The 27,456-nt window shown below is 43.0% G+C and overlaps 5 protein-coding genes across 14 annotated transcripts in view; 2 read left to right on the top strand and 3 right to left on the bottom strand.

Annotated features, from left to right (window-relative positions):
- Positions 1 to 4,972, bottom strand: part of LOC143432610 (cyclin-dependent kinase 4) — a 30,471-nt gene extending 25,499 nt beyond the window's left edge. The window contains exon 1 of one of the 2 annotated variants that reach the window (XM_076909366.1): positions 4,456 to 4,972. The gene's annotated coding sequence lies outside the window, so the exon portion shown is untranslated. Of the gene's footprint in view, positions 1 to 2,740; positions 2,870 to 4,455 lie in introns of those variants that run through there. The other variant, XM_076909368.1, reaches the window with a different exon arrangement.
- On the bottom strand, positions 1,160 to 7,898 carry LOC143432641 (protein N-terminal glutamine amidohydrolase). The gene is made up of 5 exons (XM_076909415.1): positions 7,707 to 7,898; positions 7,435 to 7,596; positions 3,458 to 3,611; positions 3,047 to 3,317; positions 1,160 to 2,907 (listed from the first exon to the last, which is right to left on the bottom strand). Exons 1-5 carry the CDS (start codon positions 7,811 to 7,813, stop codon positions 2,753 to 2,755), a joined length of 849 nt encoding a protein of 282 aa, XP_076765530.1. The 5' UTR covers positions 7,814 to 7,898; the 3' UTR covers positions 1,160 to 2,752.
- On the top strand, positions 5,579 to 6,902 carry LOC143432625 (isochorismatase domain-containing protein 2). Its single transcript, XM_076909395.1, has 4 exons — positions 5,579 to 6,012; positions 6,125 to 6,268; positions 6,349 to 6,534; positions 6,615 to 6,902. Exons 1-4 carry the CDS (start codon positions 5,884 to 5,886, stop codon positions 6,765 to 6,767), a joined length of 612 nt encoding a protein of 203 aa, XP_076765510.1. The 5' UTR covers positions 5,579 to 5,883; the 3' UTR covers positions 6,768 to 6,902.
- A 1,093-nt stretch (positions 7,899 to 8,991) lies between the features above and the next one.
- Positions 8,992 to 11,213, top strand: LOC143432633 (uncharacterized). 4 transcript variants are annotated; one of them, XM_076909407.1, is made up of 3 exons: positions 8,992 to 9,201; positions 9,788 to 10,122; positions 10,931 to 11,213. In XM_076909407.1, the coding sequence occupies exons 2-3, from the start codon at positions 9,789 to 9,791 to the stop codon at positions 11,023 to 11,025; spliced, it is 429 nt and encodes a 142-aa protein (XP_076765522.1). In that variant the 5' UTR covers positions 8,992 to 9,201; position 9,788; the 3' UTR covers positions 11,026 to 11,213. The 4 variants fall into 4 exon arrangements, with proteins under 4 accessions (XP_076765522.1, XP_076765521.1, XP_076765519.1 ...); XM_076909406.1 differs by having other exon boundaries at positions 8,994 to 9,481; XM_076909404.1 differs by lacking the exon at positions 8,992 to 9,201 and having other exon boundaries at positions 9,774 to 10,122.
- Positions 11,211 to 26,501, bottom strand: Gem (transcription factor CP2 like gemini). Of its 6 annotated transcripts, none has more exons than XM_076909331.1 (12): positions 25,877 to 26,501; positions 25,408 to 25,594; positions 23,956 to 24,100; positions 21,195 to 21,272; positions 19,766 to 19,990; positions 19,561 to 19,705; positions 19,040 to 19,276; positions 18,580 to 18,828; positions 18,431 to 18,507; positions 13,755 to 14,004; positions 13,161 to 13,611; positions 11,211 to 13,071 (listed from the first exon to the last, which is right to left on the bottom strand). In XM_076909331.1, exons 1-12 carry the CDS (start codon positions 26,012 to 26,014, stop codon positions 13,019 to 13,021), a joined length of 2,235 nt encoding a protein of 744 aa, XP_076765446.1. In that variant the 5' UTR covers positions 26,015 to 26,501; the 3' UTR covers positions 11,211 to 13,018. The 6 variants fall into 6 exon arrangements, with proteins under 6 accessions (XP_076765446.1, XP_076765445.1, XP_076765443.1 ...); XM_076909330.1 differs by having other exon boundaries at positions 19,040 to 19,252; positions 19,781 to 19,990; positions 25,408 to 25,636; XM_076909328.1 differs by having other exon boundaries at positions 19,781 to 19,990; positions 25,408 to 25,636.
- Positions 26,502 to 27,456: the final 955 nt, after the last annotated feature.

Below are 27,456 nucleotides of genomic sequence, written 5' to 3' on the forward strand. Positions count from 1 at the left end.
CATTTACAATAACTGATTATAGACTCGAAAGACAAAGTTTCTAAACAGAGGTTTCTTTCCTCTTTTTATAATTCTCTGTGAACATGCGAACATTGTGATAAAAGTATTCGTGATTCATTTCTTCCCTTTGGAATCGTAGAATATGTATATGATATATCGCAGAGTGAGAATGATAAGAGAATAGGTCATCAGACGTCGATAATATGGTATAATTCAACATTCTCGACTAAACTCTCTTACCGGTGTATCGAAATTGATACAATATAATTAAATATATCGATATAATAAATATGAAATATTGATAAATATATATATATGTATGTATATGTATACAATATATATATATAATAATAATAATCATCATCATCATAATAATATATAATAACTTTTTCAGATATATTTAGTAGTATCTTGAACGATAAAGAGATTAGGTCTTTTTTTCCATTTTTTCTTTTTTTTATCATTTTTGTTTCGTTTTCTATTTTGGTAATCGAAGGTATTACACGCTAAAAAAATCGGTCCCGGGTTTTCCACATACGATGCCGGTGTTCATGTAAATGCGACAAGACCGTTCCATGTCACGTATCGTACTCGACATCGGAAAGATACATTCAGTGACTAGGTTTTACGTAGTCGCAGATACGGCTGCTTACAAATACGTATGCAAATAGTAGTAACATGGTATACGTGAATTGGAGAGAAACACATGTCGATGATAAAGACAAAGAGATCAAGTGAATGATTCTGGAAGGCAAAGAGTGGACGAACTCTTAAACTATCGACGTGACTCTCGGTTCTTCGTCTTTTTCAACGATCCCTTCTTTTATTTTTCTTCCTTCTCCCCGTTTGACGAACCGATAGCCAGCCGTTTTGCGTTCGCTTGTCGATCGAATTTTCCATCGAATCGTTTCACGCCAAGTTAGAGCGAAAGACAACTGGTTCGGTAGTGCGTCTACTAATACGATACGATCTTGATGCTATTTCGAAGTGATTTTTCAGTGGTATCGCGTAAGAATCTGTATGCCAATACAAGTTTCCCGTTTCGTAGCTTCTTCGAGAAGAACTATTTTTGGAATATTTCGAAAGATACTAAGCAAGTGAAAAGTAACAGAGAAACCTACTATAATACATACGTAAGCAGAGTCTACGCTCAGAGTAATTCTCTCTTTTTTTTTCTGGAAGATCAAAAATCCCGAGTTTTCGTTGTTAAAATTCTCTGTCGGGATTCTAATAGATGTATTCGTTGACTCGAATGAAATCTTTCGATGTTGACAATTGGTCGTGTGGAAGATTTAATATAACATACCCTTACGCGTGTTCGAATTGCATCTTGATTTTCGCTACGAGCAAAGTACCGTTTCGCGAGAGGATTACAGAGGTGTCGACAAGCGAACGCACGGTCATTTTAAGAATCAGTTTTTAGTACAAACAGTAGACAAGTATAGCGTAGGTATTCAAAGTAGAAAGTGTAAAGTATCACAAGAATTACAATAATCGTAATAATTACATTATCTCGCAAAGATCAAGTTCTTGCCCTTACTATATCGATTGCACAATAATAATAAGCGCTTTAGCCGCGTCTGGTCCATCCGGACGCGCACTAACAGATGTATATGTATATGTATATCTTCGGAGAGGCAATCTCCTCGAGTTTTGAAAATTGTTCGTAAATACATCAGTCTTTGACACAATAATTATAACGATAATACCACCGATAGAGCAAAGCCGTGACAAAGATTTACGCATTATGGTAAAACGTATGAGAAGACGAGGACACTCGTGTAACCACGACTCAAAAAACTTGGAATACGGTCGATAGTTAACGTGTAGCACACGTCAGAGACGAGAGGGTCTCCGCAAGGCTCTGCACACAAAAGAGGCATTTAAAAAGAGGGAAACAAACATATCGGCGTAGCCTAGAAATACAACAGGCAAATAGTTATTGAGACTATTGGAAAAAGCAGCGCGGTGCGATCGTTATTCACACACGATAAGCCGAATCGCTCGACTGCGAACTTGCGTATCGATATAGACAACGCGACAACTTTTTTTTTTTACTTTTTTTACTACCGACACATCTAACGAGGGGAGTACGCGTCCTTGGGAAAACCAATTTTCACGACAACGGTACTCTACTCGTGGCTATTCATAGCAAGCATTTTCGAGAGACACGCCCCATCGTCTCATCCCAATATTCATAAATAATACTATCGCCGTAAAAGATCATTTTCCCAAGGACGTACCTTCCTTCGGCAAGTTTTGATTTTTTTTTCAATAGAACGGACAAATCCGAAGCAAACACTGGAACCGCGTAGCTCTCGACAACAATATTATAGGTAATCCGTGTCGCTTAAGTAACGGCACTTAACGATATTTAAACAAACGTTGTGCGTCAATCAAAAATACTTTGCAATTAAATCTGATCAGAAATAAGATTAAAAAAAGGGCGTGCGATACGTTTAATGTAAAGGGAGCTATTAAAATCACGTATATCAAAATCAGGAATGTCCGTGGAAATGAATCGATCGGTTCCAATCTAGTTGTCATCGTTCGCTAAATATCTGGCTGCGATTTTGAGTTAATTAGCAACGATTAAGTAACGTTATCATCGAATTCTGACCGAATAATTCAGCTCACAAAGAGGTACATGCACCTAACCAATTCCCTTAGGCCATACGATTGGTAATTTTCTTGACAATTGGAAATCGAAGCAAACAATCGTTATCCTGACGGAACTTACATAGCGGTTTACTTAAGTCGGTGTCGGTTGCGGTTGAGGTGTACGAGGGGCCGTTACGTTCGCGTTCGGCCTATGAAATCGGTCGAATAATTGCTCTAAAGTCAATACAACCCCGAACCCGGTCCCCGGGTCCATGTTAATAAAGGAATCCAAGTTGTCCCTGCAGGCTGGAATGTTTGCAAAAAAAGAAAACAAAGAAATGCATGTGTGAGAGAAAGAGAAAAGTAGAGAGATTCCTTCAGTTTTTTTTCTTTTTTTTTTTACGTAGACAGCATATCCCTTCTTAATCTACTTCGATAAACGTACTTGGTGTTGAGATTGGCGGATAATCCGGTGGCGTTTTGATCCATGTGCCGTCCTCCCGTTTCATGTGGCGCCGATCCGACGCGAACTCTCGCAAATACACGCTGGCTGGGACCACTCTGAATCTTCTGTGATGCTCCGGTTGTAACGCTTCGTCCGATCTAAACGTTTCCATCGCGTATTTCCAGAAATGCGTCGGAAATGGCAACGCGCTATCTAAATCGTACACGACCGCCCTTTCGTCGGGTGAGTAGATAAGGATTACGTGGAAGTCCTACAGATACAAACAGACACGTTTTTTTTCCGCAGAGCCAGCCCCTTCATAAAACAGGCTTAAGAATAGGAGAAATCGTGGTATCTTCGATTTTAAAGTCGTTTTCTTTTTTCTTTTTTTTTTTTTAATTTCCAACTGACCCAAACTACGAGCTTATCCTCGTCCTTCCCTGCCCGTTGTCGCCAAAGCGGTACGCTGCGCCAGGAATTGCTCACGAACGCAACGTAACAATGCTGTAATTCCGATCCGTGTCTGGTCGCTACATGTTGACAGAGCTTCCATACATTTTCTTCGCTGGAACGACACAGTTTGTTCTTGCAGACGAACGTGTTGCAGGAATCGAACGCGCGTCTTAATTATGTGCAAATCTGATGCAATACGGTGTAACACAGACGATGCACGATTGAAAAAGGGGAGAGCAAGAAATAGAGAAAAGAAAACGATGATTGGAGTCGGAAGCCTCAGATCTGATGAAGTGGAAAACGAAACGAGTGCGCAAAAGTAGAGAAGGTGCAAGTGATATTCGACGAAGAACGTTTGCGGAACGTATACAAGCAGGATGGGAACGTAAACAGTGCATGGAAATACTGTTTGAACATACGAATGATAAATCGCGTGACTCGTAAAACGACTCTACTCAAAGCTTTGCAGGGCAGAGGATGGAAATGAAGTTGGTGGATATGCAAAAGATGATTAACGTACAGTTTGTGTGCTACGATGTTTGTCAGGAAATAAACGTCGTAGATTCGTGCGTGTCGAAGCACAGAAAATACATATTGCTGCTGATAGCGTCTCGTACCAATTATCTACCGGCACGCATGCATTATTAATCAAAGAAACACGTTCAACATCGTATATCCCCGTTGTGCAGAGATAACAATGAGCAAAATCCGTAATCATTTCGATAAGCAAGGGCATGAGAACGCGCGGGCCTGTTCAAAGCGTAGCAAACGGTGCACCCTGATTCGTGAGTATTTCGTACATTACAAAGATGGCGGCATCATATCGCACTGCCGTCTCTGTGCCACTGCAACGTATCGATCCATCGCGGAATATACCGCAATACGACAACGTTTATTTGTCCAAATCGATATTACTGTCGCTAGATAAGTCGTGCAGATTTCGGTGATGCACTTACCAATAACAACTTGTATACACGCATTCTGATGCTTTTGGGAAAAGCTGCACCAGTGGCTTCGTATGCCCGGTCTCACGAGGCTCCACGGCCATTCTTTGTTTACAAACTCCAACTGCACGATTCGATAGATTGAATTAAACACAGATCTGGCTCGTTAGAACGTGTGCGATTCCTCAGTCGAACTGTACGCGAACATCATACCGATTGATCCGATCAGCTTAAAACAGTTTTACTAAACTCAAAACGAACCCGTGCATCCGACCACCCGGAACAGCATTGTTTAACTACCGCTAGTCGCTGCTGCTCTGTGTGGCCTTCCGACATCGGGCCAGCACCTGGATCGCTGCGGCAGCACGCACGCGCCAAAACACTCCATTTAAATCACTAAACTTGTACCACGGTAGATTAGAAAATATGTTTCGCAGATTGATCAACGCGATGCACGCTTGTCGTACGCATTAACATTTTATTTGTTTCTGACAGAGCACGTCGAACGTGGTTTTACAATTACGCACTTATACTTATTATACACTTGGTCCCTCGATCTTCTACGTTTTCAATTTTTATTCTTGCCTCTATAGCCTTAATACAGCCATAAAATCATAATGTATCAAAAGTTCTGATCTACACAGTCAAATTCAATAAACTAGGTTTAATTTAAACACCTTCGTAATTATAGACATTAATATAGTTCCACTACAGGGTTATCCACTGAGAACGCAACCCGGATTTGCGAGCACACACACGGATACCTCACTACTACACTTTAATGTCGCACTGCCTCCTACTGGTTCTTGTCAGAAATATACGATTTCGACAGAGGACAGAAGATACGTTTTCTCATTGCTATACAATTTGAAAACTAATGTATCTATCTATCGCATAAGGAAACTAGGGTCCTCTGCAATTGCACATGCTCCAAAACGTATCCCTAGCCCAACGCGGTAGAGATTTAGTCAAAGATACGCGCAATTTAATCGTAACGCAATCGGAAAATGTACTTTCTGTTCTCTGTCGAAATCACATATTTCTGATAACAACCAGCAGAGAGCAGTGCGACGTTAAAGTGTAGTAGTGAGATAATCGTGTTATATGCGCTTGCGAATCCAAGTTGCGTTTTTAGTGGATAACCCTGTATATATTTATTACAATGTCTTTATGCACTTAATTATATCGCTTGCGCATCGGGGGGTTCGTTAAAAATCGATTAAGTGCAACACGTCTAAAGTTAGTAAAGCTAAGACTGACCATGAACTTTGAATATCACAGAATAATATCACGTGCGTCACAACATGAAAGCAAGTTAGCTTGCGCTACGGAAGCTAGTCGACATTGTACCAGTGACCTCGCTAACTGGTTCACTCTGTGACATCACAGAACCATTTTATTTTGTATTTACACGCAAACTTTTTACGCACAATTCCACATATGGCTATGAACGCGGCCAAAGCGATTCTAAAAGAAGGAAAAACTGTTCTACTAATATGTGATGTTCAAGAAGCATTTGTTAAAGTTATGTACGATTTCGATAAAATCGTGCAGAACTCGGTGAAATTGGTAAATATTAATATCGTGAATATCATGTATGCCATAAAAGCAATACTTTTCCATTCAGTTTTCTACTATAGTTCAAGGTTATACATGAGCTAAACTATGTATATATCTGCAGATAAAAGCACTAAAATTTTTAAATGTGCCTACGATAGTCTCTGAACAGTATCCGAAAGCTTTGGGCAAAACAATTCCTCAATTTGATATTTCTGGAGTCAAGAACCCATATGCAAAGACTTCATTCAGTATGTGTACTCCTGAAGTATGATCATTATGCGATTTATTTCATTCTAAACCATTAATATCTTGAACTATTTTCTTAAGAAATTTTATCAATTTTAGATAATGAAAGACCTCAACACAATTTGTTCTGGGCAAAAACCAGACTCGGTTATTCTCATTGGACTTGAAACTCACGTATGCATAGAGAATACAGCGATCGACTTGAGACAACATGGATTTGAAGTACATACTGTCGCAGACTGCTGTACTTCACGTACTCAAGAGGATAGAATATTAGCCTTAGAAGTAAAAATGCAACAATATAATATGTATACAGACAAAAAGTTATGAATCAATTGCATGATTACATTATATTATTTTTGCAGAGGATGAGAGGAATAGGATGTCATATAGCTACTTCGGAGAATGTCATTTTTAAACTGCTGGCAGATGCAAAGCACAAGGAATTCAAAAATGTTCAAAGTTTGTTAAAGGCACCAACATTACAAACAAACTTAGTTCCTAATGCAAAAATATGAATCACAGTGATAAATATTCTACAGTGCCATACTTAATTTTTTTACATTAGTGTGAATGTTTTTATTAAAAAAGTATAAAAAGCTTTATTGATATATTAGTGATAGCAATAAACAAAAAACAACATATTTTTCAGTCACTGTCTTAATTCTTTCCTGTTGAACCGAACCCTCCTTCTCCTCTGTCTGTGTTATTTAATGTATCTAATTCCTGAAGCTCAGGATATGTGATTTTTTCACAAATTAATTGGGCTACACGATCTCCTGGTGCGACTTTAAAGTCCTCATTACTATGATTAAATAATACCACACCCACGTTTCCCCTGTATTTAAAAAAAAAAAAAATAAATTTTTGTATCTTTAACGCACGCATTCACTGACCGCAAGCACACATCTTTGAAGATAACTAACGATAACTGCGTAGTAGCTCTAACCAAAGTCCAGAAATCGCATACATTCCATATTTTCCTGATAACTTAAGCGCATTAAAAATGTATTGAAAATCTTAATACAATCCAAAAGACAATAATTGCTCATGAAAAAGTAAATAAAATAATAATTTCTTACAGAACATTTTCGATTTACACGAGAAATTGTATTTTTTTAGGTTGTACTACGATTTTCCATACATTCGATACATGCCATTTAGAATATTTGTCTAAAAACTCACCGATAATCAGCATCAATAACGCCGGCACCTACATCTATATGATTCTTCCATGCCAATCCAGAACGTGGTGCTACTCTTCCGTACGTGCCATCAGGAACTTCAATTTGCAAATCAGTTTTAACGAGCTCCTTACCACGTGCTGGCACAACATATTCATAGGCACTGTTTAAAGAATAAGAAATATATTTAATGACATACGCTAGAAATTATGATACAAGAAACAAATGAAAACAGAGTTGGTCGCAACCTAAATATTTTATTCACGCATATACCTTCTCAGATCATATCCAGCAGCGTATTTTGATCCTTTCATTGGTGCATACGCTTTATTAGTTAATTTCGCGAACTTCAATATTGCTGTAGTGTTTTTCGTTGACATGATGAATTTAAGAAGCTTTTTAATCGGAATAAACGTGTTAACACTTCACAAGCAGCTCTTTTCTTACGTTATTTTACCGCGCTTTTAGTACCGGATACAACACCACGTTATTCAATTGCGCAACTATGTATATTTTGACTCATTCGGAAAGCGCGGGATTTAAACGGTTTTGTACAGTACTTTCGAACAAATGCGTTTAAAATGATTTTATAGTGTACTTAAATTATACAATTTGCAATTACCACTTCTGTAAAATCAATAATAATTTTGTACTCATATATCTCTTTAAGTTCGATAGAATAATTATGTTTAAAAAGTAATAAATTTATTGATTTCCTACTTCCAAATGAATTGCTTGTGCACTATTCCTTTTTAGAAGTTTTGGGCTGTCCAACGGTGAAACATTATTATAAACTTAACAAACGTATAAAAATTGATACAGCGTCGGCGCTACACTTATAAATCAATATATACAAATTGTCTATTTATGTACAAGTATCACTATCGGAATTTTACCGGTGTATTTTGAACAGAAAAATATCGAAGCAAACTGAATTTTTTTTTTAATTAGCTAGCAACAAAGAGAAGTACTGTTATTTGCCACGAATTTCTTAACCTCAAAATAATGTAGGCTTCCTAGATGGCGTTAACGTGACACCTGTTTCAGTGATCAGATACTATATATTTGTTCCTAAAAATTTGTTGATATTTTCACGTATTTCGAGATGGTGGATCTTAGCAGTGGTTTCGACGGTCCAATCGAACACGGATTCAGCAACAGCATCTTCGTAATACCTGCAATTATAGTCATTGGTCTCGCCGGTAAGATCCGTATCAGTAAAAGCGCGGCATATAATTCTTTGCATACAAATAATAGATGCTTTTCTAAAACATATGGTTTCCTTGACGAGTATACTTTATTACTATTGACCTGGACTAGGTATTCTATTCTTTTTTCAACTTACTGTCCGCCACTGATCGATCGCAAGAGTTTCTCAGAGGCAACAAGTACGAACCTCGTTACAGAGGTCAAACACCTGCAGTTTACACGTGATTCAAATTTGTGAATATAGATACACGATTTCATTGATCCAAATGCTTGAACGTTACAAATCTCTTTCTATGAGAATGCATAAATATCATTCGTTATCTTTGGCGGAAATAACGACCTTATTACGCAGCTCAGCATGCATAACGCGTATTCAATACGCAAGTACGATTCGTTCGAAACAATTCCTTCGGGCACGTCTTACGAAATACTGTTAACGTTGACAATTAATCGCGTACAACATACTTGTGTACCCCACCAACCGTGCAACGTGTTACGCAGCGACATACGAGAAACGCAATGCGCCTGCTTAACGCGGTTTAATCTACACGTTGTAAAGGTCGGGCTACTCAGCTGGGGACAACTCGCATGTCGTGGCTTCTCCATTAACACGTTGGAAGTGGCCACGTTGGCCCGACGTATATACGACTACCAATATGATAAGAATACTCCTTCGAAGTGGCCAATCATCGGCCGTATGTTTAATCATCGCTTATCTTCCCGCCAAACACGAGTGTCTTTTTCAGTAAACGATCATCATTTTTCGGTGGCATCCGCTGTATTGGTGATATTTTTCGTTTTCTCGTACTAGACGATTTCTTCTACAAAAACCCTTCCAGGTACGCCAGTTAATTACAGTTCGAATATTGTGAACAACTTGTTTCGCACTTTTCATCGCGAAGTAAAGAGAGACGATACTTCTAATTTTTGTGCAAATTTATCTGTGTATCAGTTGAGTAATTCGTTTTCGAAGTGGTACTCGTTAATTGTTTAAATGTATAAACATATGGTGCGATCAGCAATGTTCTTTATCAGTTATCATTGTTTGAAAGTATTGTTATCTGATCCTCCAGAGGAACGCGAGCATTTCGAAACGTTCGCGACTCAAGATCTATCAGTATGACACGGATAATGTTTTTTATTAGGATGTGGATGAGACTCGCGAGTGCCCTTCTGGTTATTGCGTTAGCTGCTGCGGATGATGGAGCGACCGTTCCACCGGAAGCGGCTTCAGAGGCAAATGTCCCACCCGCTGCGATGCCCGATTTCAATGGGCAAACTCCAACAGCTGAGCAACTTATCGAGATAATAGAATCGATGACTAGCATCACAGACGAGGAAAAAGCGATTCTTAAGGAGGATCTGTTGAAAAATATGCGGGAAGGTGGCGGTGACTTCCTAGGGCAGAACGCTGGCAATGATTTAACTATGCAAACCATGGTCCTCTTGTCCTTGTTGGGCTTAGTTGCTCTCATCTTTGGTAAATATTCTGTTCACTCGAGTTCTTCAAGAAACTTGCCATTTTCTTCGGAAGGTACGCGTTACGAGAATTGTAGGTCGGCCACAGTTTTTTTCCATTACCCTCACTTCCCCGCTGAAGAACTTGGTGTTTATTTAAAAACAATTTTTGTTTTAACAACTGTCTTGCATAATATGTAGACCCGACTGAATTACGGATTATCATTTACACGCGATGTACAATCAGTTTGGTTCGACGTGTCACCTGTTATCTAATCGATCAGTTAACGACACGATCAATCGTTTCATCGGTTTAATTCTGTTTCGCTATCGGAATCAGTGATTGGATTTGTCGACTAGGCTCTTGTACCTGCGAAAAAGGTCTGTGTTTGAATAATGGCAGAAAATTTTTGGGATTCACTACTGAATCAGAGTGTACTGTCCGACGATGCGCAAGAAAAATTATTGAGCATCTTACCGAAGGGTGCTAAGGAAAAATTATCGATTATCTTTCAGAAGTATCAAGAATTAAGTGACGAAGAAAAGAAAAATTTTTCGAAAGAAATGGTCCAAAAGTTCATGGAATCGTTACATGATAAAGTGTCCAACAGCTCGAACTTGTACACGCAGTTCTTTTATTCTCATTCGTATATCATTTTCATTTTTGCCGTGCTACTTATAGTTTCCATTCTTGGTACGTCGTTCATGCGAATGGTTTAAAATTTAACGTGGATTCTATTAATCGAAATTACCATATTGTTCTGAATAATAACCGCTTTACTTAATCCTATATTTAACAGTGTTACGAACTCGTATCTTTGTGATTGCAGTTTTCTTCGTCTACAAATTGTTCAAAGTTTTGTCTGAGAGGAAAGCGAAACGGGAGGAGAAAAAGAAGAACAAACAGATGAAGAAGAAAAAGTAACGCGAGCGATGGTATCGCGCGGTGAAATGTGATGAAAAGAAGGAGATGCAACGTGTCAAATTATCGCAACAGCACGCTACACGTTGTTTCACGTACAACCTAACATATTTTACATTTTATTATGACTCATTCTATTTTGTTAAATAAAATAATATATTTATGAATAAAAAGTGAAATCTACATACTTATTGCAAAACGATATATTCTGGCAACAGATATTTATTGTGCCGTTCTGCGACATACATGATTATGCGTCGAAATGTTTATCGAAATATAAAGCATGCAACCGAAATACACGGATCTCTCGCGTGTCAATGGTGGAAGTATATCGAGTTCACCTTAAGTTTTGTCTAAATTAAAATACGCAAACATACTTTCTCCCTGTCTTCTAACGCGTATACAAATCCTATTGATTGTTACACGATTCGTTGTGATGTAAATGACATGCGTTCCGCGTAGTATTGAGCATTGAGACACGCTATTAGTTCAACTCGGGTATAAAAGATCGCTTGCTCGTTCGCTTGATTATACATCAAAAATGTAGACTGTAGAAAATGACGAACGTACCGAGGTACGTTCAGATATTCGTGCCTACTTATGGTAGATTTCAGAGTTGATTCTTTGCGATTACTCCCAGCTTATGATTTAACATTTGGTAATAGATTATAATACTTGGTACGTTACTTGTAGTGTTCAAAGATGTCCGAGGAAACTTTGTTATTCCTTTAGTTTGTACTACGAATAGAATAGATATCTCTCTCTCTCGGTCGAGGTAATCGTAATTTCTTCGAATTTGTCAAGCACTTATTGAATATTTATAGGGAGAAACGAATCGATTCAAAAACTAAGGCACCTTTAGTTCTTTCGTGGTTGTCCATTAAATATCCAAGAATAGAAACTTCGCTATACTATTCTTCCTTCTTTGCTTTAGTAAAGAATAACTCCTTTTAGGAGAAACATACTTCATGTCCTTTTAGGTCTCGCGACATGACATCATGATAATTTATAACAATAAAAATATATTACACTTCGTGTAAATAGAGATCGTATTCATCAGCAGCATTGTCCATACATTTCTTAAGGCTCTAATTAAAGATTCAAATCTGTAAATTCGTAATAACAATCGATTTTTCACTGATGAATAATCTTGACAATAACAATGTTCGTAATATACATGATTTTCAAAGTTTCTCGAGCCACACCGTCCCTTGAATAATTCTTAAATATACAAGTCTTCGAACTAAACAAATTACCTAAATGGCGATTCGACAAAAAAAAGAAATGGTTAGACCATATTTTTATACTACAATAATTGAAATTTCTGTTGTAAAGTTATACATATAAAATATATATTCTGATATATACGTATTTTTTAGTGCTGAGAATAACACATCCGTTTAACGCCAGAAGTATCGATTACTCCTGAAATATAACTATACTGGAAACTTCTAATGAGTATTACACATTTAGCGAGGAAAAATTCCCTCGTCGTCCTGCTAACAAGTTTCTATTTTTGTGTACCTATCTACGTTAAATATTTCTCTCTAATCCGATCAAATGAAAAGACTGTGGTTAGTCCAAAATGAAACATCTTCGCGAATGTTTGTATTCGCTAATAAATAATCCAAAAATATTCTCCCATAAAATCTGTCGTCGTAATTTAAACCGAAAGAATATAGTGTTGTTCAATACATTGTCGAAATCCTGATTAAAATGCCGGACAAAAGTCTTTGGATAAACAGCTTCTTCACGCTAGAATAAAAAATACTATTGATATCGCGTCGAAGAAGCTGGAGCGTTGGACCAATAATAAACAATTCGACAAAGCTATAACATATCCGAACTTGTTTGTCCAGCACTGTACTAATCATACTTTTTCTCACTCTATTAGATAACAAATTTCTTGTTGAATCACAGACACGTTTGGCAAATTTAAGACCGTATGGGAGATCTGTTATACAATTTCGCAATTAATTAGCAACAGATGTACCTTTTAGGAACGCGACGATGGCTTTAGAAGTAGCTTGTAGCGCTCGCTCGCGTTATCTGCAACACAAGGTAAAAATTATTTCGTATCGTTAATGAATCGACAGAAAATTTCAAATCTCTCGTCTTCTTTCTACTCTTCGCGTTACCTTTGATAGTTTCAACGAAGTACATGCTCTCGTCTTTCATGTTCGCTACCAACTCGTCGGTAACTAACACGTGAATACCCTGGGGACCGAGAAACAGTACAGAATGTAGTCGATCGTGAGGCAAGCTCAAAGTGTTCAGTAGCTTGTTCATCAAACCGCTGCTGGTCAGGCTGTCCAGGTAAGCGACTCTCCAGAGCGAACCGTTGTCCTCCAGCGAGAAATAGAGAGTGAGCTTTGGCGTTGGCGCCTTCGAGTGGAGCGCGTTGAATAATCGGATTCCATCGGCTAGGCCACAGATTTGGATCAGGTCGTCCCTAGAGAGCCGCAAAATATCCGAGGCAGAGAAGCTTGCGAAGGTGGACTCGAAAGCGGTGAATCGGGCAGCGCGGAGCCAAGCGGTCGTCTGTGCCGTGTTCGCGTCAGGTGACAATTCAGCCACGCACGATGATCCCTACAGAATCAGACAACGACGTATGTAATAAAACTACCAGCTCGCATGACTCTTATCGATTTTAATTATTCAGAGACGTGACTTCGTTAAGAAGCACGTCACAATTAATGTAATTTCGTATTTATAGAGGATTGAAACCTTACGATTCTCACTGAGTCTACTTGTTTCGGGCCAGACGATATTTTTGCAGGGAAACTAACATCGGTTTCGATGCAGGACTGATCTGGCAAAATGGCCGCAGGCGATGGCAGGGCCGGCGCTGTCCCCACGTTTTCCTTTACAGCATCGGAGGCAGGAACTAATGGCACGACACCAGGATTGGAAACCGAAAGCGCCAAGGGAGCTACTACCGGCGAAGTATTGCCGCTTATGGTAGAACGACTTTGGGGTGATCTACAACGATACAAATATACGATCAAGTATATTCGAACGAAGTCGATTCGAACGCTCGAGTATTTTTGCATCGAGATGAAACGCGACGAATCGCAGAGCACAGACGACGTGGAAGATTGCTGTACGTGCGGAACGATGAATTAACGGCATTAGGCGCAATGAAAGCAAACACGGTAATAATTGACACCGCAACCTATCGCTTGCCTTTGCACGAGTATCAAGTAATCAGACCCGGTCGGTGTCTGTTCGAGGAATACGCCGGTTATTATTCATAATGAGCCGCACTTTTTGCAACGCGGCAAAGCATAAATAATGTTACTTAATCCCTGACCTTAAAAATCGTTCAATTTATCGCCCGGTTATGTAAGAACGCGGGAACGAGATCTAGAAACACGCGAACCAACGGAATAATTTATTCGTTTATTATCCCTCGGGGCAAACCGAGGCTGTATCGGCAGACGGTCTTACATGGCGCGCCTCTTCAAACGAAATATCAGCTTGGAGATCCCTTTCCCGTCGATCCTCTTGTTGTTTCTGCCTTTTCTTATTGTGAGACTGACTAATCCGCCGCGCATGAGATTACCGCTTCTCGCTCTGGATTCCGAAATAGAATGAATAAACTTAGCCACGACTTCCACTTGCAGGGGCCCTCCGCTGACCGTTACTTCGTGCTCCAGAAGATAAGCCAACGCGTTACCGCGATATTTGCTCGTCGATCTGATGGCCCAGCAGCTCTTCAACCTCCAAGCGGGACAGCTCTTTGTCATCTCGAAGTGATTGCTTCGTAAATCGTATCAACGTTTGCAGAAAGTAGTTCCTTCGACCGTTTATCTTCGCGAACAATTCTATTGCACGCTAAGATTTCTTTCTGCTCTTCTTCATTCGTTCTCTGATGAACGCGTGCGATCCGAACATGCGCCCACTCGATCGATCTTCGACTCTCTCGCCCATTCGTACGAATTTCGACGTGAAACCGATCTCTGTTACCGGTTCAATCTCGAGCAGCTCGCCTGTTCATTGACGACTACATTTTTACTACCGTCCCCGGTTCGTTCACCTTGATTATCCACGTAAACCAGCTCGCAGTTACGTCAGTTTCTTCTAGACTCGGGCACCTAACGATCGCTCGGAGCGTGGGCAGTTTTACGTTTCATTCGCAACTGAGATCCGATTGATCGTTCGAAAGTCTCGATCGGAGGAGGTTGATGTCGGTTACGATCGGTGCGAATCAGATCGCTATTGGTACCACCGAGTCCGCTGCGAACCGGATATCACTAGTTTCCGCTCTTCGCTCGCAACTGTAACGCTAAATTTAAAAAACAATAAGAACTCGGTCTTCCCTTGCCGATAATAGAGAAGCTTATACTACCCCCTCTCTTCCTCTCGCTCCTATGATTAAGACGACGATCTCGTACGATTTCAACAACTACCAACCGTACCACCTGTAGCCACGGCGGTGCATTCTAATCGAAGCGTGCTTCTTGTTACGTGACGCGCAACTTTTCGAAGGCTCGTTTGTTCGCCAGACTAGCAGACCGGCAAACCCCTCAAGAGCATCTTCAACCGGTCGTTTGCCTGTTGGCTTCGCCGTTCTTCTTGTTCCTCACGTCCTCTCCTTTTCACGATCGTTCAGAGAAATCGAATTTTTTATCTCCAACAGGACGAGTCGAGTGAAATCGCCAACATCCGTTTCGACACGGAGATCCGTCCGATATCCCTGGTGTTTCGCCAAGCCCTTCGATCGAGGGCAAAAAAATCGCGCGCTCTCTCCGTTCACGCGTATCGGTAAGGAAGTTTCTCACGTGCGAACGTGTCTTAGTTCAAGGCTGAATCGAACCGCCCTGGCATCAGCTTTTCGGCGGCCAGGCTGCTCGTCATCTGAGGAAGTGATCCTGGCGTGACAGGAACACCTGGCTGGCCAGGATCTCGCGCACAAGCACGCTCTGATCGTCGCCGCGTAACAATTCGAGATCAAGGATACTCGACACGCGGAACGATTCCGTATGACCAGCTGGAGATTGCGATTCTACACCGGACGAGGGCATTCCAACGGCGTGCGACGGCTTCACTCTCGATTCGATGCCCGATCGATAAACTTTCGCCGATCCCGAGTTCCGTTCCCTCCTCGTTGCGCTATGGTTACCGCCAGAAAGATGGACGAATCACAGTGCGCGACGCATGCGAGCCACGGCTTTCGTTCCCAGCGAAAAGATTACCGCGTAAGGGATAGTCGCGATATCACGGACATCACACGTTTGGTTATTTTAATTTCTTTAGTTTATTCGTCTCTTTTCTGAATGTCCCCTCTTCTTCTTTTATTTCACTGTCGGCGTTCGTTCAATTACGTAACGACAATACGGACGACGACCGTGCTGCTGTCCGTTCGGCTCTTCGTCCCCCACGATCGAATCCTCTCTGCAGGGGAACCGCGAACAATTTATTTTTAAATTCACGGTCGATGCTGTAATATCCCTCTGTTTGCGGACGCTTTATTTGTCGAAGGACGTCGTAGCCAACATACGCGGGCGCCGGAACCAAATAGGAGGCTGCCACCGAAGGTTCGTCGATTTATTTTACAAGGCAGATTTCGTTGCACTCGTTCCCGTGCATCGTGCGCACGTACCCCAACGGAGAATTACCGGTGCACGACGACACTGGCCAGTCCACGCGAGATTTAATTCCCTATAGAAGAGGAGAACGTTAATTCCCTATTAAGCGAACGTTCGACGCTTCCGTCGTCGGATCCGTTTCTCCAGGGCTCGGAACGAGAACGTCGGATCACGATCGTTTCTCCACGGCCTCGAGAGCAGAAATTGGCTCGAGGTCACGGGAATGAACGATAACGAGAGCGTATCGATTACCACCGCGTTAAATATCGCGTGACCAGCGACCGTCCTTGCAGTGAAATAATCGGCCAGCAATCGTTCGCCCGATCGTAGATCGCACGGGGAAAAAGACAATCTCACCGGTCACCGTATTTCTTTGATTATTTGTAAACATGCACGTCCTCAGCGGTAGATCATGTCTGCGACTCTCACTGGTCTACCGTTCTCGACGACTATCGTTCTGATCTTCGCCAACAACGTGGCTCGTCCCCCGGGAGAAGTATAACCACGGCACACGATCGCAAAATGGTGGGAGGAAACGATCGTACCGGCGTACAATTAGAGAAATTCCAGCATCCGACCCGGGTATACCGCGAATGGCGCGCACGACACCGACGAAAGTGGCTGACGGATAAAAACCCAAGAGTAACCAAGCGGCTGCGCGGCGACGCGTGTATCGTACGGCGTTCTGAATTTATTTGTCGTCGAGGCTGTCTCTCTCTTTTACACGGAGCATCGTTGTCGGCTCTACCAGACCGCCGGCTTGTGCCAGTTCGAGCCAGTTTCACGACTTCTCCCGTACCGGCACCTCCTCTACCACCACCATCGACCGCTTAAAGCCTCGGTGGTATCGTCCATTGCCATTACCATCGCCACTTTGCGAACTACTTCTGCCTCCTCCACATTTGATTCATTCGCGATCCCCCACCTTTCGATCGCTCGACAGAGAAACGGCAACGCAGCGCTGCATTTCTGCATTGCGTGCCATCCAGCTGTTACGCCGCGTCGTCTATGTACGTGCGTATGTACGGACACGTACATGCCCTGCGTCTCGAGAGGATCTTTCTAGTACTCGTGATTTTCCGTCCCGATCTGCACATCCTTTCCCAATGTCGCTCTTCTCTCAACGCCAAGAACGACACCGACACGCAACGTTTCCTCCTTTTGCGTTCACGCGAAGGACACGTCGTTCTTCGCCTTTCTTTTTTTTTTCCTTTTCCCCACCATCGCTATCGATATTGTTAGACAAAACATGGTAATTCTGCGTCGGAATTTCTCGACGTGGATATTTACGTGTCTACTTCTAAGGTTACTAGTAAAAAAGTAATTGCAGGAAAAAGCTAATCGAATAATGTGATCGATGTTTTGTTGAACGAAATGACGGGAACTCGTCGTATCCGGAACGGGCCAGTTTCAAGTTTGTGGCAAAATGAATGTTTACTAAATCACCTGACGCCTCCTTGACTAAGTATATTTCGCGACAGCACCATCTAACGAACCCCACGCACGATATAGTTGAGCAACGAAGTAAAGTCGTGATTCGAGAAAGGAAAAGCGGCTTTGTCCGCAAATTGTTATCTGCAATCGATGCAGTGAAATTTAAAACGTTCTTACGTAAGCAATAGAAAAATATGTATCGCCAATAAACACCGATAACGATACGCAACGTTAACAGACGTTACAAATAGAACAAGCCTAATAATATCGAGCATCGCATAAACCGGGCTTTTTGATACGTGTAAATGACAACATTTTTACGGGCTACGTAGGATCGGCGTAGTTACGGAAAATGCGGACTAGCACAGAAAGTTTCTACTTACATTGCCTCCGTCGAAGCGTAGGGGCTTCCGCCATTTTGCGTGATCAAATTGGACGGTGATAAAGAGTCTAGGGGAATCTGTAATCAGATATAGGATCCGCACTTGGTAGCTTTCCGTGGTAGAAAAAAAAACGCGACGCGGTCACTTACGTCGGAGAGAACCGTGCATTCGTAGCTTGGCTGGTACTTGTCTTGCTCGTGCGGCGGTCGTCGCAATATTTTGTCCCGATCTTGTTTGTGCTTGCGATCCGCTCCCTTCAGCTTGAAGACTTTCACCTGGCAAGACGCAGCATGCAAACGTGGACCTCCCGGTAGTCGCGTTTCCACTTGGATTCGAAACGGCACGCCTTTTTCCCCACCGTGTTTCTTGGGCGTGAATTCAGTGCTAATACAGTTCACCTGACATAGAAAAGATACTTAAATACTATTTTAAGTATAGGCGTTTATTTGTCGCCCAAATATGATCGATTCCGATGATTGGTGCAGCTTGTCAGCTTCCCTAGTTCTTCGCTTAGCGTTCGATCGGTTTAAAAAATAGACAAGGGGATGACGGAACACGAGGATCGAGGTTACGAGAGGTGTCTTTTATTCGCTCTTCGCTATTGTGTACCTTTATATAAACGCCGACTTCTTTGGTGGGATCCCACATAAATTCCACGTTATTATTGGACGGGGATGGTTGACAAATGTCTACCATCCCATAACTAAGGGGAACATCGACCTCGAGCAATCTCTCACCGGGTCTCGCGCGTTGCCACGCTAGCATCTGCTCCCGTTCGGTATACTGAAGTCTCCTCTCGTGGAAGCATATGCGAATCGTCGACTGGAACAGAAACGTTTGATGGCCCTTCAGAGACGTTGTAGCACCGTTTGGGTGACTCACATCTTTCGAACGTCGAGGACCTATGAGCTCACGCCGAACCTGCGACGTCGCGATCGAGGAATGCGCGGAGGAATGATTACGATTAGATGATCCGTATCGAACGACCGTTGTCAATGACCATTGACCAGCATGAGCTCGCTTGATTCCGTTTCTTAAGCGATTAGCACGTTTTATAAGATGTCGATACCCAAACATAGATGTCCTGACGCAATCCAGAGCGTACACAACCAATGTATGCACTTGCGTACCTTCAAAATTTTCCCGCGATAAGCAGACAGATCGCCCAATTTCTTCAGCTTGATCTCGTACGATTGGCCCTGGTTCAGGTAGGTAAGCGTCTCCTCGTTGACCTTCGTCGCGATGCTCGTGGCAGCGGCAAGCACGTACTGAAAACTACAGGAAGCATCGTTTTTTTTCTCTGTTAGCTGGCGTAATTGTTAAACTTTCTGTTACTCAACAATGACGTACCGGCAGTCCTCGTTGAGCTCGTTTCCTTGTTGCGAGGAGGAAACGTGATTTCCCGTGGACGACGTCGGAGGATATTCCTCGTTCGAGGAGTAAAGCAACTGATGTAGACTAGCTGTTGTCTGCCCATTATTGTTACTGTCAGCCTCGACAGAGCCGTTCGCGTTGTTCGCCGGTGCCGAATTAATTGTTCTCTGCGACACGTGGTTCAAACTGAAGCAAAAATTCAACAAGGAACACCATCAATCCTACGCGTTCACGCATATTTAATTAACAACAACATCGTGCTACTTCCGTACGAACTTAACCATCGATCGCGACTAATTTCATGCAGACTGCACTCACTATAAATTAAAAAACATCAAGGGCGAGGGGATTACGTCCAACGGAGTTTTCATTATCGTTGAAACTAGCTTAAGAAGCGATTGTATCTATCCGAAATGAAATTACACTCGATCCACGGTTGCCACGAACAGTTTTCACCGATCCGTTGAAACACTCAGGGCTATTACTCCCGCGTGGGTCGCTCGAAACGCCTAGTTCCTAATTAGCGGCAATTCCTACGGACACGGTTCATTCATTACTCGCTCCATTTCTTCCCCCGTATAAGTTCATCCATAAAAACGTCGAAACACTTGGAAAGTAATCACCGTTCCCAGGTTATCGTTCTCGAGAGAAGAGCGTACGAGCGTCGAAGCGTATTCGGGGGGGACGAGAGCGCTCGTTCGGTCGGTTTCGCGCAAGAACTACCCCTCGCGTACGTGTGTCGCTCGCGAGCCAGGCGCCGCGCAAGATAAACGGAATACGAGTAACCGCGGCGACCGCGCGGGGCAGTTCGAGACGATGTCACGTTTTTTACTGGTATCGAGTAGATCACGTTTTTCGCACGATCGACTGGCATTTAACACTGACGGAATAACGCTGTCGAGATACCCGGTGGAACCTTGCGAGATTAAAGGTCTGACCTGCGTGCCATTTGTTCGATTATTCGCCCGAAGATACGCGACTATGGAAGGAATCGCCGCTTATCAGCCCCGGGTCTCTGCAGGGGGGGGTCACGCGCGGCAAATTCCGCTCCCGGTTTTGTTTTCCCTCTTTCAGTCCTCCGTCTGCTTTCTTCCACTTGGTTTCGCGCGCGGTTACGCATTCAGCGTGCCGATCTATCGCGACTGACGTTTCACGTTTCCAGCGATTGCCTTATGACGAGAGAACCGTGGCGATCGTGCCACGATAGGTGGAAAGACAGATGGGAAAAGGGGAGAAATATTCGCGGCCGACGGACAAAGGACGCGATTACGAAACGAATACCGCGAGTATGTGGCGGCGGCGGCGCGATGCGACGACGACGCCTCAGGTATTACAGGTGCACGTGGACGTTGCAATGTTTCTTCCCGTGCCGTGCACACGGGGGACTTACTTGGAATTTTGTTGATTTTCCGGCGACGGTGCTTCTTGCTTGAACACCGTTAACGATGGCAAGGCAAGCAGGGCTTCGCTGCGAACAAACATTGACTAATTACTATTTATGTATACGCTGCTACTTTTCACCGTGAATCGAAGCGTGTTCATCGGGGCGGTAAAGTAGAGCCTGACCTCTCGTCGTAGACGACGCTACAGCGATTACCTAATACGTTTCTCATTCGGATGTGCTCGTAGCGGTCGTGTTTACCGGTTGGGCTGTTTGCTCTTGGGAAATGCCATTAACATTGATTTAGGCCTACGATCGGAGAGAATGTTGTAGCCAATGATAACCGATCGATTCTGGTATTCATTAAAGATGCAGGACTTGTGATGTAAGTGGTTGAGAAACGATCGAAACTAATCTGTTCGAAAAATCCATTGATGTATTTTCGATCGCGTTAATATCGAGGAGTTTGGTTGGAAATATTTGAAAGCTGCTTTACAGGATTCGCTACATGTAAAAATAATCGTCCATCATCAATTATCGATTAAAGTCAGACACAATGATAATTATAACAATTTTTGAATGCGCGAATGTATGGTATTACTATGATCAAATCCCTGCCAAATCGGAAAAAATAAAAGATCCATCGTCAGAGAAAATCCAGTACAAGCCGGAAACAGCTTACGTAAACCACATTTGATGAGATCTAAAGAAAAAAGGATCTTCGATATTGTTATCGCCATATGTTTTTACGCTGATCGTGTTGATCGCGATGGGTTTGAAAAGGGGCACTATATAGACGCTGTATCGTAGGTTGTATCGACGCTGTATCTTAATGATCGGTCATAATAGCGATAGATTAATTGGCGCCCCACGTGATCTCTGTCTTGCACCTTAATTGCTGACACGAAAACAATACATGGAAGAATAGTTTGAGAACCGCTATGATAAGAATTGAATCGTTAAGGTCAACCAAAACCGGAACGTACCGGTTTGCGAATGCAGCGAAATTAATATCAGCTATAAGCCAAGAACCGCGATAAAATATCGCCAAAAATACAATAAAAATTAATCTCGCACATTTCTTGTACTACTATTAATAATTGCTAATTGTTTCACTCTAAATGCTTCCACTTCGATCCGTTATGTAAAACATTTCAAGGTCATTTGAAATACCAGACCGATAATATTATGTCTGTTAATCGATAAATAGACGAATGAAAAAAAAAATGAAATGCACAATGAAGTTCTAGTTTCGAACTTATTGGTAACCACTCACCTACTTTTCAAATATTGATGCATAATTCCGCTAGTCGAAGCTCAAGTTCGATTCCGTGCGTTCGCGACCGATCGACAATTGCACAAACACTATTGAACTCTTTCGAATTCACTTATCGATTAACACTTTGGAAAGCATTTTTCATTTATGTTGAATCTCGCGAACGGTCCCAGAGTGTCACGTGCTCGTGAAAGTTTTGGGGTATTCTAGGTGCGTAGTATGCCTAGAAAGTGGAAAGTGATTCACCGGTAGTAAATTCAAATCGCCAAGAATAACTGGTTCTGCACTCGCGAATAGTTCCAGGGTTGGTCCCAGCCGAGTAGCCGTCGAGATACGCCCGTTTTTCGGAACTTTTCATTCATGAATTATCGGAAAACCGTCGCGACGTTTTATAGCTGCAAACTGGCGCGTCCACGTGTGAAGCGCAACTCCATCAGCTGATTCTGGTACGTAAATGCTTCTCGTAACAGCATTCACAATTGCGAGTGACGCGTGTTATCTGTCATTCACTAGTTTTGAACGATTCGTATATTACTTCCCGTTACTTCATTCTGCCTACGGGGAGCGGTCGTATGAACGTACAGAAGCGTTCAAGGTATCTCTCTCTGGTTTAAACCTTTTATATCTGGGGCTTCCGTTGCAAGAATGCCAATAAACTTGTGAATGGTTAATCTACTACTTATCACCGGAGATATATTAGCAGAAGCGTACTACTGTACAGAGGTGGGGCAACAGGCAACGATATGGTCATTTAAAATATACGAAGGAGACACGTCAACAAATTTGTTACCAAACGCGACTCTGAACAACACCTATACTCGTTGAAATGAATACTAAATAGCAAGGTAAACGAATGGACGGTTTGCTCAGGTGCAATTGGAAATAAGCAGCAGACCGAACGAGTTCTCGAGTTGAATTCACGCAGAGCGATAACGAAAGTTTGGAGAAATTCGGAGGCGGACGTAGAAATTGCTGAGAAATGCGGTACGGTTGGTTCCGGGACGGAAACACACGTGCCCGTACACGCGGACACTCGCCAAGCGTCTAAGCGTCTGCAGGCAGCGTGATTTCCCAGCGTATACCGTTCAAGCCGCGAAACACCGACAACTGTGTCTGGTTCTAACCGGATTCCTCCTCGACGTTCTCGTTCCCACTACCGTCCACGATTTTAATCGAGATTCGATCCACTTCTGCACGTGGCTCTCCCGGGAAACCTACTTTATCGGCACGAAGCTCGTACTTCAAACGCGGGCAAATTCTTCGTGATCGACCATCGGTCGAGTTTCGACGCAGATCCGAAAACGTTCTGTTTTTCAATCCAAGCCAGTCGATTATTTGTATACTTGGTAAATTACAACGAGGGTGGTCGAAACTTGCGCTTCTACAGAACTGACTTCGAAGAGATTAGGACTCTACCTTACTTTTCCCGCCTTGCAAATATTTAAGACAATAATACCAAGAAGATATTGTTGTAAGAAAAAGAATTCAGTTTACCTCATGTTGTAGGAGGCGACGGCTGTCGCAAGATCGGAGGCTGCCAGCGCTGAAAGGGATCCATCGAAATCGGCGGCAAGATGTTCTGCCAACTCCTCCACTTGGGTTGACCATCCTTGTCCAGAACCATTGTTCCCGACTAATCCTACAAACACGAACAACTTTCAATTATTTATGCTCAACAACGGTTGGTCTCACCGCCGCGAAGCCTCATCCCACGAAATCAACATCTCGGTTCCCTTAATTTTACTAATCGACCTTGTACATTAGCATAATTGATGTAAAACTGATGGTGCATGGCGCCGATCCTAGGCTTGGTATCCTGGAGGGCCATCAACGTGTTTCGCCGTCGACTCTTCGAAATTATAGGAGAGTATCGTTGATTATGTAGCAACGGCAGTCTGGCGCTGTCGACTTCACACCACTTCATTATATTTTTCAGCGCTTTGGTAAACGTAAGCCAGCACACGTGTCGGAGAACCACCGAGATGGAAATTGATGCGCGTGATACACCTTTGCGAATAGCTGATCGCGGATAGTTTATTCGGACGAAGAATTAGTAACCTCCTCTCTTTCTTCCCACGGGTGGAATTAATCTGCGATACACTGTGTACTCGGAGAGTTATCAGCTTCCGTGACCACGTGGTCAAAAAGGCGTCGAACATACGTGACGCGAAGCTTTTCACGAATCAGTCTCGAGGCGTGCTCCGAAGCAGCATCTGCTGGCTTCGATATGCATATAGTTTAATAAAGTTCAACGTCTTGTCAACAAGCGGGGAAGAAACCTTTCGTCGACGAACGTGGCCTTTTAGACTTCGAGCCTGACTTGGGAACACGTCTCGCGTCGTTACTCCGCCACAATTTCCGAGCTTTCGATGAGAATCTTGTTTTACGGGACACTCCAAGTATTGTGCAATTTGTGTACGGTAAACGAAAGTTTCACTGACAAGGAATTATCAATGTTTTTCAACTATGTAGAAACTGTTATTGTACGCGATGACTGGCAGGCCAAAATGCTTAGTGTCGTTGTACGAACGTGACTGGATAAAACGTGGTAAGAGTTTAGAGTCTGTGCCTACGACTGTGTATCTGAGGTCGTTTATACGCGACCTTTCAAACGATATATATCTATATTGAGAGCCATAACGATAGCAATGGCGACAGTGCATTCGAACACGCGAATACGTATTAAAAAGTTGGGAAGCAAAACGAAAAAATCTATGGGTAGGCATATTTCTTTGTAGGATCTATTCGTTCTTCCAGGAACGAAAACGCGGGAAAATGAATTCATTCTACTATTTTCTACGCTTATAAGGTCGAGAGTGAATCGTCAGGCATCCATCTTTGATATATCAACCATGAACTTTAACCCATTGCATTCTTTAAACACCGATAAATGAATACTGCCTTATGCTTTACATTCCATGTAAAATGGTCTAAATCTCTACTAACCGTCTCTTCTAGCATGCTTCTTCTCGAGTTCGGTGATTTGCAATGCCTCTCCGGCTCGGCGTTTCAGGCTGGTTTGCTGGCAGCTCGCGTTATTATCGGTCGACGGGCTGAGATGTTGCGGCGACTCACTGCTCGAACGTACCTGGGCACTGTCCTCCGGAGAATCCTTCGGTGAGTTGTACTTGTCCTGCCATAAAGAATTTTGTGGACTGTGATATCCCATTGACGCCTACAAAACGTTTCATCACCGTCAGTTCACGCAGAGCTTCACGGCATCCGCTCGGTGGGCCGACAGAATTTCGCGGAACGAACAAGAACGAGAGGACGTGAGACATTGGTTCACCGAGCTTAGCTTTTTTCCTTTTCGTTCTCGCGGGGTCAATGAAAATGAGCGCCGTGAAGCGTCGCGTTCACCGTGTACCAACAGAGCGATACCAATACGCGGTGGGACGGACATGGCGAAACTTACGTGCTGGGTGGCGATGGGATCGCATCTGTTCTGACGAACCGGGGACAGCTGCTCGTACGGAGGCGACGGTGTATTCGGAAACCATATCGTCCCGTTCAAAGCGTCTGCACCGCCGTCCATGATGAATTGGAGCTCCATTCAACGAGTTTAAACCTCGAGACACTCGACGTACCAGGGTTTGTTTCTCCCGAGATACGCTACCACCTTTTCGAATAACAACTGTTTCGGTCCTGACGACGATTCTGTTTCTCGCCTTTGCCGTTCGAGTGCTCGAGGATTCTTTGGAGAACGCTTTGGTAGCCTATTTGGCAGAGAAGGCGATAAGTCCAGGCTAGTTAGAACGTCAACGGTGATTGTCCACGATGAAATTTCTGGATCAACCGGGACTTGGGGACTTCTCTTTTTCACCTCTCTAAACACTAGTGTACATCTTCCCGGTATCGCTTAGGTTCCTTCGTTCCACTCGACGCTTCCCAGCCCTGGTTCGTGTAACCAAAACGTCCTCCTTTTTCGTGCGTTCTCCGCGTACCTTTCTTCAGGATCAGCAACGATCCCGGGAGTGCACGGTGCATCACTCGATCACCTTAAATGAAAGGCCGGCTTTTCTCGCGACGAAGAGCTATCCTTAGAACATCACAAAGAAGCTGTTGTACAATTTCTTGATGCCAGTTGTTTCACGTTGCCGGTGCGTTTCCAAGAGTGCGCAACCCCGCGACTTCAGTGACAAAAAACGCGAAAAGACGACGAACGCGTCTTCGAATACCATTGCCACACCTTGGCTGCAACGCATTTTGTTACTATTTTCTTCGGGAATCTTAATGGTTCGCGAAAGGACGGCTGTCTGCTGTGCTGTCTCTTCTCTCGAACGTATATTCGATCTCTCGAACGGAACGGTCCACGCGATCGGTGTTCTACGTTCAACGGGGAACTGGTCACTTTGGGGGGTCGTTCGAAAGAAACTTTGCGTCGTTTATCCCACGACAAAATTTCGTTTCGTATTAATGGATACGTTAAATGGATTAGCGCTGCCTGTCAGCGAGTGTCACTGGACACGGAAACTATATCTCGATTTGGTTTCTAACGACTATGGCTCACACCACTTGATAGTGTCTTGGTAATCGGAGGCCTTCGCCTGCCACGTCGTCACCACATTTTCAGAATCCTTCGTTCCATGGTGCCGACGGAAAGATAAACTTGACCAAGGAGGAGAAAAAGCGAGGCTTCGTGGCGTGAAACCAAATTGAATATGTATTTCGTTTCTCGACGTGTCTCAAAGTCTTTTCCACGTGAGAATGGGCGAGTCTTTCGAAGAGGCCAACCCAGGAATAGTTTTTCTTCGCCGGACGCTAACAACGGGAACCTTTCCTCGTAGCTGCCTGCTCTTCCTCCAACTTGCAAATATCTCGTTTCGTTATCTCAGCCGAGAAACGGACCGATTAAGATCTTTCAAACAGTAACAGCCAATAAATTTGAGCCATTCAACCGGCGATTCGGACTGCGGTTGCTCCGCGGGGTCTCTGTTTATCGACCACTTCCTTGTTCGCAAAACACACCGATCCCAAGAATTGTTTATTCGCGAG

The sequence above is a fragment of the Xylocopa sonorina genome, chromosome 1 (assembly GCF_050948175.1).
Source record: "Xylocopa sonorina isolate GNS202 chromosome 1, iyXylSono1_principal, whole genome shotgun sequence".
Taxonomy (NCBI): Eukaryota; Metazoa; Arthropoda; class Insecta; order Hymenoptera; family Apidae; genus Xylocopa; species Xylocopa sonorina.